Source organism: Gossypium hirsutum, chromosome D05 (assembly GCF_007990345.1).
Source record: "Gossypium hirsutum isolate 1008001.06 chromosome D05, Gossypium_hirsutum_v2.1, whole genome shotgun sequence".
In the NCBI taxonomy this organism is placed as follows: domain Eukaryota; kingdom Viridiplantae; phylum Streptophyta; class Magnoliopsida; order Malvales; family Malvaceae; genus Gossypium; species Gossypium hirsutum.
Window position 1 is genome coordinate 36,570,695 of NC_053441.1, and position 11,525 is coordinate 36,582,219.

Below are 11,525 nucleotides of genomic sequence, written 5' to 3' on the forward strand. Positions count from 1 at the left end.
TTCTGTGTTTTGATTCAACTGGTTCGAACCCACACTCGAAGCAGTTCGTGGTACGAGAATAGCGGAAAAGATCGTTTGGTTGAAAGTAAAAAAAATCAAAGATCTGTTTAGATTATTTGGTTTTTTCCACCTCTAAGGCTTAGTTGAGCACTATTTCTCAAAAGTGTTTTTGGAAAAAAAAAACACTTTTGAACAAAAGCTAAAATTTTATATTTGGGTTTTTTGCCAAAAAAAAATATTTTTACAAAACATCTTATTTAAGAATACTTTTATCTTAAAAATATTTTTTTTTATCTCAAACTGCTGTTGAGAAACAATTTTAAACTGACTCTAAGGCTTTTAACCAAATGGAGGTTATGACTTGAAGTTATTCCATTTACCAGTGATTTGGGTTCCACTTCCCTTTTACATCATTAAAGGAGGCAACTTCTTAAGTTGTCCTTTATTTAGGTAAAAAAGTCGATTAAAATAAGAAGGGTTCCATATAAATCACATGAAAATAATTTTTAAAAAAATCTACTTTTTTTTTCCGTCAAAACTTTTTGATGTGGGCAAATAATTTAGTTACATATTCACACTTCATCTCTGTACAAATTAAATATATAATAACCGGAGATAAAATTGACAAATCTAATAAATATCTCCAACAGATTTACTCAAAAACAAAAAAAATCCAGATTAAGGAAAGCTTGCTATACTGCAGAACGCAACTGTTTAGAGATCTTCCATTGGTGCAAAATCAGGCCTTCAACATCATAAAACAAAATCATGGCTTCATTCTCATTCATCTCCACTGACATGAAACCTTGGCCGTCGTACAAGAACTTCGCGCTGTGATTAACGTCATCGTCGGGTTTAAGGTCACCCCTCCATGCTTTTGACCCTCCTCCACTCGTTAAGTATTGCATTGCTCTGCATTTGCAAACTCCAATCAATCATTACCATACTTTCTTTTTAACCATACTCAACACAGACATCACAAAAACCCTGTCTGTCTCAGGGTTATTGCACTGTTTCTGTGTTATTTAAAATATCATTGTGAACGTGTTCGCATAAATTGGTAGGAAAACTTTACCCGTTCATGCTTGTAATATGCTCCAAACAGTGGTCATGGCCATTCATGTAAACATCAACATTGTTGTCCTGAAATTTTTTATATGAAATTAAACATTATATATGAATAAAACTTTGTATTTAAATAAGATTACCTTGAGTACTGGAAGTAAGAACTTGATAAGCTGGGCAGTGTCACCATGATGGCCAAGACTTTTAATTGCATGGTGGCCAACAGCAAATTTCCACAGGGCAGTTGAGTTTCGCATTTCCGCTTTCAAATCCTAAAATGGTAATGAAAACAAGGTTATAAAAATATAATACCAACGTTACAAATTAATACTAATACGATAAATAAATAATACAAGACGACCTTGATAAGACTAGAGAGGTAATTTTTGCGAGGTTCTACGCCTTTCCAATCGTAAGTATGGTCTTCTGGATCTGTAAAGTATTTGTCCACAAATGGAGTGGTATCCACGAAGAATATATCTACTAGTTCTGAAAATTAAAAAAGAAATCAATATTTTTATTAACCAAAACGATTTTGCACTGGTTGGAATAATAATCAGTTCTACTTTACTAATTAATTTACCTGTTTTAAGGACAAATGATCTCATACAAATCCATCGTTTGTCAACGCTTCGTAGAATAGGGTTGAGTTGTGCCTCAACATTGCCTCTATAATCATGGTTTCCCAAAACTACAAATAATTTTTTTAGCATTAAAAAACCCTTTAAAAGTGAAACAATTTTAGGGAATTAAATTTCATCAAAGACTTACCACTGTACCATGGTTTTTGCAAGCCTTTGGCAGTATATATGTTTGTGAAAGAGTCTCTAAAAGCTGGATCATAAACGCTTGTTAAACCATTATCATAGAAATTATCACCTGTTGAGATGACGAAATCTATTTTTAGTTTCTCTCCAATCCTTCCCATCTGCAATTCAATCAAATGAATATTTTCATGAGATTTGAATTCCAAAAAAACCATATAAAAAGTAATTTATAGTTTAGGGATTCATTCGAATTAGACCTGAAAAGCAACTTCAGATTGATTGTAAAATCCTTTTCTGCCCCAATCTCCAACGACCAAAAAGCTAAGGGAGCGATTAGGTTTGACGGGGTGTTCAATCGTTGTAAGCTTCGCAAAACTTGGAACCAAGAATGCACAAAGCGCCACCGTCAAATAACAACAAAGCTCTGCCATTGCTTTTGTTCTGAAACCGGAAGCCATGGATGCTGCTACCATTGCTACCACCATGGCTTTTATTCAAAGGATTTTGGTTTTTATTCAAACAAAGCTTTTCAAAAGGTAAGAAAGACGGAAAGAATTTATGAAAGGTTGGTAAATTTATTTAACTAAAAAAATGAAAGTTAAATAATAAAGTTCAATTATGAGTGTTAGATTGATTTCGTGCCATTTATATAGTTTAGTATTGATAAAAATGTATTTGGCTAAGCATATTTCAAGGAAATTTGACCATTAATGGAAAGCAAAGCGTGGTACCTCTTCTCTAAGTAAGTTGTGGATGACACTTGCTGATGTTTAAATCGTGGTATTGTGTTTTTTTTTAATCTTTAGTCTTGAGGCTGTTAGAAAAATTTTGATTCAATATTTAAAATAATATTAAAAAAATTCATACAGAAAATTATTTATATTTATTGGAAATTGAAATAGAAATATTTTTTTGTTATTAAATGGTAACTCAAGTTTATCCAAACTATAAAAACTTTTGTCTCAGGCTTTAATCATACAAATTAAAATCCTAATAAAAGGTTAGACATTATTAAAAGGGGCTCACAAACCTTAAACATGAATGATAAAATAGACATTAAAAGAAAAACTAAAATGTAATCAGTAAATAACAAACCTTGATAGGTCTACTAAAATCATGAAGCTATTTTTTCATCATGCTCAAATTTTTTAACATTTATTCTCTCCAAAATTGTCTCATTTTATAGGATTGCATTAAATGAAAACAAAAAGTATGCCCCTTGATATACTTCCTTGAAGAGTAAGCTTGAGAATTTGCTAGAAAATGTTATACTATTTGGTTTTCATGCTTAGATGGATAAAAGTAAGGAAAAATATCTTTATGATAGTACTCTTCAGTCAATTGTATCATAAATATGATTTTATATTAATTTTAGTTACAATTTTTTTGGATCATTGTAACACCCTATATGGACAATCAAACTTATTAATTCTCGATTCAATAGAAGAAAAAAAAGAAAAGAGATGAATAGGATCTCAAATAATGAGAGATATGGAAAAAGGAGGCTCGATTAAGCCCATTCCTAATCCTAAATGAAACGTAACGACGTTGGGATCCATATGTAAACATAATATCTATTTAGATACGCTTGAATGACCTCTTCTCGTAATGAGAATGTATATAACCCTATTGTGGTATGGAATCAACTTATAATCATGGAATCAACTTGATCATCAAATTATAGATTATAAGTTCATAACCCTAGCCCATTCCCATTTTGAGCGGAGCAGATCTACTAATTCTTTGATTCCAATTAGTAAAGAGGGACCTTGAACTAAAAAATAGATTCTAGAAGCTAAACTAAAAAATGGTATCCTAAGTAATTGCAATAATCAGGTTCATTGAGTAAATAGCTCTACAAACTAATGGATTGTATCGAATTGCAAACTAGAGATTTGTACAAGTTATACCTTTCCTCACCACTTTGTGGAAAATCATTAGATATGAATATGTTAGATACCTAGGATGATGTGAAGGTGAAATAATATCTCTCCCCCAAAAACAACTTTTTTTTACCACCACACAAGAGAAAATATTTTGTTGCTAATGAACAAGATATTGAGGAATTGTCCATATGTAAAATCATAATTATTGATACGAGCCTTTTCCACATAAAATAAGAATCTTTTGCTACAATAGAAGAAGAAGTGATATGGAGCATTCATGAATCGAAGTCAATTTTCTTTATAAAAAGAAGATATCAATTAACTTCTATGAAATTGCAACGAAATCTTTCAGGATTTGGTTTTGAGTTAGCAACTTTTATTTCTTTCTTTTTTTCATTCCTTTCTTCTTCACTTTTGATTGAAAAATAGAAAAGTTGGGTGAATTAAAAACTCAAAGGAGGTTCATGGCCAATGGTAAAGATGCCCAAGTAACAATTATTTTGGAATCTACCAGTTGTGTTTGAAACAACGTTAACAAGGAATCAATGAGTATTTCCAAGTATATTACTCAAAAAATCGACACAATATGCTAGGTCGATTGGAATTGAAGAAATTATGTCTCTATTATTACAAACATACCATGCACTCGACCTAGACGACGAATCCAAATGCAATATGTCACATTCATTTTTGAAATAACTAAAAACTAAATCAAGTTCATACAAAAATATGGAAATTTAAAAAAAAAATTGCAAGTGAGGAAAATAAAACATGTATTATGTCTTAAAATGAACTTAAACGATCCTCATATATTAAATCTAGGTAAAGATGGTAAAACCAAAGCTAGGTTACAAATCATGGGTCAAACTAGCTAAGTATAGGGTAATGTCTTGAGACATGTCGCCCTTGTTTCTCTAATTCTTAGATTCAATGTTTGAAGTATTCAAAAAAAGGGACCATATCTCGAGACCTTGACCCATATGTCTCGAGACCCTTGATTGAATTTTCTTTAGTTTAACTTTGATGGTCTATGTCTTAAGACAAGGGCACAATTGTAAACTCCAATTTATATAGGTTTCTTCTAGTAGCTTTTACCACCTTTTTACTTAAAAATAATACAAATCCTGAGTATTTGTTAATTAATTTAGTGAATTTTGCTTAAACCTCGATAATGGACATGAATTTATAAAATATGCAAATTTGTGCTTTATTACATGAATTTTGTGCATAAATTAAATTATTTCATGTTATTTATTAATGTGTTATATTTAATTGTGCAGTGAGACCATGAAGTTGATTTAATAAAGACCTTATTATCAAGTTGCATGAACATGAGCTATTTATTTCCTATGTTGGACGATAAAACCATGCTAAATGGGTCAATAAGATGTTATTTTGACCTAATTAAAATGATGATACATGGTAGATAAGTCTGATTATTTAATGGGTCACAAAATTATCCAACAAGGAAGAGTTAAGCCCAAATTCGGCACAAGCATGTTGGCTGCCCAAAAATCTATTTTGGGATATTTACTGGAGGTCCCTACTATGAAGAATCATTGGAAATCAACACACAAAGATTGCCTTTAAAACCAGCCAACCCATGCCTAAATTTAGCATGATTCTATGCTCAAATAAAGGAACCCTCATCCACCTTCTTCCACAAAATGTGGCCACCCAAGCAATGGAGAAAATGGAGGGCTTCCAATCCTTATTTTTAGTAAACTCTACCATCTACTTCAAGTATAAATACTCCCACTCATTCCCCATTTCAATCATCCCTCATCCCTACATCCCTTATTCTTCACATCTTTTAATCATCATTCATTCTCTCATTTCCTCTATTCATTTCCATGCATAGCATCCCATATTTTCTTTCTTAGCCAAAAACCTTGATAAGGCTATCTCTTGGCCGACCACCTTGAGGAGCCATTAGCAAAGGAGCAACACAAGGATCGGAGGAAAACATCTTTAATTAGAGTTCACGAGACTGTTGATTTGACAGAGTTTATTCTTCCTTTAATTTGTTATTTTGATTTTAATCATGTCTGCAATGTGCTTTATTATCTTGTCATAAAAAATGGTAGCTTAATTCTGTTTAGCTAGGATGATTGCATTTATTTAATGAATTTTGTTTAAATCATCTCTATATTGTTTGTGCCTTAGTCGATAATGTTTTCAATTAAACTCAAGTATGTATTTCATTCATACATGATTGGATACATTAGAATTAGCTGAACGATCCTAACTAGACGACGGCTAGTGGACATAATAATTGAAATGTGCATGCTTAATTTAGATCCTAACTTGACTAAATTAAAGGTCCAGAATAACTTTAACGAGCTCTATTATCTTGCATAGTTTTTAGGTTTATGTGATTAAACTGTTTCAAACCCAACCCATCCCTATTACTTCACATGAATCCTAAGAAACCTTTAGTTTAATATGATTAGTAAAATGCATGTTTTACTAAGTAAAAGATTCCGAAAGAACTTAATTTGGTTTCTAAACTTATGAAAGATCGAGTTGTCATTGAATAATTTTTGAACATTGTTAAGCATGATGTAAATAAGCTAAGTTGAATGATGTAATTATCCTAGCATATTCATGTTATTGATTGTTGAAGTTTGTGTTTTTGCTAAATTAATTCATACATTTCATTTCATACTTCACATTTAGTTTAAATTGTATTAGGGGATCAATCTTGCATCTAGGTAATTTAATTTAGTTAATCACCCATCACTCAAGATATTGTGTTTTTATCATCAAATTGTTGACTTTAATTTTGCAATATATTGATTAACATACACAGTCATTGTGGAGACAATAACTCTTTTACTTACTTATTACTTGATAACGACTGTGTACAGTTGCACAAACCGAGTGTTGCAAGTTTTTGGCATTGTAGCCAGGACTATTGCCTTAATCATTTTTGTGAAATTATTCTTTATAAATTGGTTTTTATTCCATTTTTATCTAACTTATAATCTTACTAATTTATTCTTTATTTTTTGTGATTTATTTTTTAGGTGTTTATGAGCATAAATTGAATTATCGATTTATTACTTATAGACCATGAGATCGAGCGGACATTTAGACAAATAAGACGCTTAAGATCATCTCAAAGACAAGCCGAGATGGAACTTGGAAATCAAAATGATGGACAAGGAGATGGAGCCAATCATGTGCAAAATCCAATCCTTATTACTGATGGTAGGGATCGTGCCATAAGACAGCACGCTGTGCCACTCTTTAATGAATTAAATCTGGGAATTAGGAGACCGGAGATTGAGGCACTGCAATTTAAATTGAAACAAGTGATGTTTTAAATGCTCCAAATGGTGGGCCAATTTAGTTGAATGCCTACGGAAGATCCACACATTCACCTTCGATTATTCATGGAGGTGAGTGATTCGTTTAAGATAGTCAGTGTGACTGAAGACACATTGAGGTTGAAGTTGTTCCATACTCATTGTGGGATTTAGCACGAGCATGGCTTAATTTGTTGCCACCAAGTTCAATATCTACATGGCAAGAATTAGCAGAAAGATTTTTGGTTAAGTATTTCCCACATAGCAAAAACGCTAAGTTGCAAAATGAGATAACCACTTTTCAACAATTGGATAACGAATCTTTGTATGAGGCATGGGAGAGATTCAAAGAATTACTTCGTAAGTGCCCTCATCATGGGATTCCACACTGCATCCAGTTGGAAACATTTTATAACGGTCTCAACGCACACACAAGGTTAACAGTAGATGCTTCTGCGAATGGTGTAATTTTTTCTAAGTCTTATAATGAGGCTTACGAGATCATTGAGAGGATCGCTAGTAACAACTATCAATGGCCAAAAAATCAAGCAACTTTAAGAAGACAAAGTGGACGAAGTGGATGCACTTACATCACTCTCAGTTCAGGTGTTTTCTATTTCTTCAATATTTAAACAGTTTACTACTAATGGTTTGAATAATTTTGCAACTTAGTCACCAAGTCAATTTGATGTTGCTTCCTGCGTATACTGTGGGGATGTTCATTCTTTTAAGAATTTTCTATCAAATCCTAATTCGGTGTATTAGATAAGGAATCAACAAAAAAATAGAAGTGGACACAGACCACAGTCCAACTTCTACAATCTTTCATGGCGCAACCATCCAAAATTTTCTTGGAGTAACCAAGGAAATGAACCGAACAACACTTACATGCAGCATAAACCCAACCAATCCCAAGGGTTTAATTAAAAAGCTCTAAAACCACAACAAACTGAGTCATCCAAAAGTTTAGAGAACTTGTTAAAGGTGTACATGGCGAAGAATGACACTTTAATCTAAAGCCAAGCAGCAACACTGAAAAAGTTAGAGAACCAAAAGGGTTAGTTAGCTACGGAGCTTCGTAACCGACCACAAGGAGCTTTACCGAGTGATACAGAAAATCTATAAAATTTTGGTAAGGAACATTGCAAAGTAGTTACCTTACGAAGTGGTAAGACTTTGGAACCCAAGGAGGTTGTGATTGAAGATGAACCCATTGAGAAAGAGGGAAGTCAACTAATAGTTGAAAATCCTACACCAACTGAGCCAAAACTTACAAAATTTGATAAGGTAAAGCCTAAACTAGTGAATTCTAAAAAACTAACATTTTCTTTAGATGCAGATTTATCTCCTCAGAAAAGTTTTCTAGTCCAACCTAAAAGTTCTACCACCTCCATATCCTCCAAGGTTCCAGTCAAATAAGAAGAAATAAGATATGAAATTCAAGAAATTTCTGGACGTTCTAAAGCAACTTTACATCAACATCTCGTTGGTGGAGGCTTTAGAGAAAATGCCCAATTATGTGAAGTTCATGAAGGACATCCTATCCAAGAAGAAAAGACTTAGTGAGTATGAGACTTTTGCTTTAATGAAGGAGTGCAATGCTTTCTTATAGAACAAGCTTCCTCCAAAACTGAAGGACCCTGGAAGCTTTACTATACCCTTTAATATTAAGGAATCTTACAGCGGTAAAGCTTTGTGCAACTTAGGAGCGAGCATCAAATTCAATTTGATGTTTAGCATACCCCGAAGGAAAGATCGAGGATATTTTGGTAAGAGCCAATAAATTTATTCTTCTTGCTGATTTTATTATCTTAGATTTTGAAGCAAATAAGGAAGTGTTGATCATCCTAGGGTGACCTTTCCTAGCCACGCGAAGAACATTGATAGAAAGAAGGAGAACACACGATGAGAGTTCAGGATGATTAGGTAATGTTTAATGTTCTTAGAGACATGAAATTTCCTGATCCGATAGAGGAATGTTCAGTAGCGAAGGAGATAGAAACCTTAGTTTCTATATAATGGGAGAACAATTTTAAAGACCCATTGGAGAACACTTTAGGTTCTAAGCCATTGGAAGATTAAAAAGGTAATGAAAACATAGCTTTGATGGAAGCCAATTCGAGGGATTTTGTTCAACCAGTACGGCTTGAACAACTAGAATTGGAAGTTTGGGAATTTACACAACCAAAATTTTCAATCGAGGAACCACCCAAAATCGAACTGTAGGTACTTCCTTCCCATTTTAAATACATTTATTTAGGCAACTATTCTACTTTTATTTTGATAGTTTCAGCAGAATAAGCAGAAAACCAAGAGGAGCAACTGATTGAAGTTTTAAAGAAATTTAAAAAGGTGATCGGTTGGACCATAGCTGATATTCGAGGTATAAGCCCTTCTTTCTGTATGCATAAAATTATCTTAGAGGAGGGTGAAAGAGCTAGGATTGATGGGTAAAGAAGACTCAAACCTATCATGAAGAGGTAGTTCAAAAGGAAGTGATCAAATGGTTAGATGCGGGAATTATCTATCACATCTCAGATAGTTCATGGGTAAGTCTGGTACAATGTGTAGCGAAAAAAGGTGAAATCACAATTGTCGAGAATGAACATAATTAATTAATCCTAACAAGAACTCTCACGGGTTGGAGAATCTGTATTGATTATAGAAAATTGAACAAAGCAACTCGAAAGAACCATTTTTCGCTGCCTTTTATGGATTAGATGTTAGATCGACTAACAGGTAACGAATATTACTATTTTTTAGATGGATATCTAGGATATAACAAAATATTTGTAGCCCTAGAAGATCAACACAAAACCACTTTTACTTGCTTGCATGGTACATTTTCTTTTAGGCGAATGCCTCTCAATTTATGTAATGCACATGCCACATTTCAACGATGCATGATGGCAATATTTACTGATATGGTAGAAAATTTTATTGATGTTTTCTTGGATGATTTTTTTTGTTTTTGGTAATTCTTATGATGTTTGTTTGAGTAATTTGGCTAAGGTACTTAAAAGATGTGAGGAGACAAATCTTATTATTAACAGGGAGAAATGTCATTTTATGGTTAATGAGAGAATTGTCTTAAGGCATAAAATTTCCTAAAAAGTAATTAAAGTGGATAAAGTAAATGTGGATGTGATTGAAAAATTACCACCTCTAGTTAGTGTGAAAGGAGTTTAGAGTTTCTTAGGCCATGTCGAATTTTACCGAAGGTTTATAAAAGACTTTTCATATCTTATCTACTATGCAAGTAGAACCTTGACATGAGCCCAACTCAATTACACGGTAACTAAATAAGAAACTCTTTGCTATAGTTTTTGCTTTTGAAAAGTTTTGTTCATATCTTATAGGTACCAAAGTTATAGTGTTTACCAATCATGTGACCATTAAATACTTACTCACAAAGAAAGATGCTAAATCGAGGCTAATTCGATGATTATTCTTACTCCAAGAATTTGACCTTGAGATCTAAGACAGAAAAAGGTGCTGAAAAGCAAGTAGCCGATCATCTGTTGCGGTTGGAAAAAAATGAGGTAACTCATCCTTTGTTCTTATCAATGATAATTTTCTAGATGAGCATATCTTTGAGGTAAACTGAATTCATGAAATACATTGGTTTGCTAATTATGTGAATTATTAAGCATGTGGAATAATTCCTTGAGAAATGACATACCAAAAAAGGAAGAAATTCCTTCATGATAGTCGCTATTATACGTTTTTGTTTCAATAATATGTAGATAACATAATTAGGAAGTGCGTAGCATGAAGTGAAATTGATGAGCTCTTGTACCATTGCCATTTATCTCCAAGTGGGGGACACTTTGGTGGTTCCCACATTGCAGCGAAGATCCTACAAGCAAAATTCTTTTGGCCTATAGTGTTCAAGGATGCACATGTATATGTTAAAAATTGTGGTAGATGCCAAAAGACCGAAAGCATATCAACGAAGAATAAGATGCCTTTGACAAACATTTTAAAGGTAAAATTATTTGACTATGGGGCACCGATTTTCTAGGCCCGTTTCCTTCTTCTTATGGTAACAAGTATATCCTCGTGGCCATCGACTACGTATCCAAGTGGGTTGAAGCTGAAGCATACCCAACAAATGAAGCTAAGGTAGTTATGCAATTCCTACATAAGCATTTGTTTACACGGTTTGAGACACCTAGAGCTATAATTAGCAATGAAGGATCGCACTTTGTAAACAAATGACTTAAGTGGTTGCTTGGCAAGTACGATGTGAAACACAAAATTACCATTGCCTATCATCCATATTCAAATAGGCAATTTGAACGGTTAAACCATGAGATCAGAGGAATCCTTGAGAAGATGGTGCGACCTAATAGAAAAGATTGGTCTCAAAGGCTTGATGACTGAGTCACACACCCGTATCTCAGATCTTGTGAACCTAAAATTTGCCTAAAATCAAGCCATTTCCAATACCAATTCATGCATTTAGGCCAATTGTGCACATATGTAACACCCCG

General features: G+C 33.2%; 1 protein-coding gene and 1 non-coding gene across 2 annotated transcripts; both read right to left on the reverse strand.

Moving 5' to 3' along the window:
* Nucleotides 1-503: 503 nt before the first annotated feature.
* Nucleotides 504-2,446, reverse strand: LOC107961443 (purple acid phosphatase 4). Its single transcript, XM_016897575.2, has 7 exons — nucleotides 2,090-2,446; nucleotides 1,837-1,993; nucleotides 1,649-1,756; nucleotides 1,427-1,554; nucleotides 1,209-1,337; nucleotides 1,076-1,143; nucleotides 504-912 (listed from the first exon to the last, which is right to left on the reverse strand). Exons 1-7 carry the CDS (start codon nucleotides 2,315-2,317, stop codon nucleotides 693-695), a joined length of 1,038 nt encoding a protein of 345 aa, XP_016753064.1. The 5' UTR covers nucleotides 2,318-2,446; the 3' UTR covers nucleotides 504-692.
* A 4,859-nt stretch (nucleotides 2,447-7,305) lies between these two features.
* On the reverse strand, nucleotides 7,306-7,411 carry LOC121218071 (small nucleolar RNA R71). The gene has a single exon (XR_005914336.1). It is a non-coding gene; the product is annotated as a small nucleolar RNA R71 (small nucleolar RNA).
* Between the last annotated feature and the right edge of the window lie 4,114 nt (nucleotides 7,412-11,525).

Coding starts and splice junctions, on each gene's coding strand:
- LOC107961443 (XM_016897575.2), bottom strand. CDS start 2,317: ATGGTGGTAGCAATGGTAGCAGCATCCATGGCTTCCGGTTTCAGAACA. Junction 1,757..1,836: donor GCAAAAACCATGGTACAGTG/GTAAGTCTTTGA, acceptor AATTATTTGTAG/TTTTGGGAAACCATGATTAT. Junction 1,555..1,648: donor ATCATTTGTCCTTAAAACAG/GTAAATTAATTA, acceptor TTTAATTTTCAG/AACTAGTAGATATATTCTTC.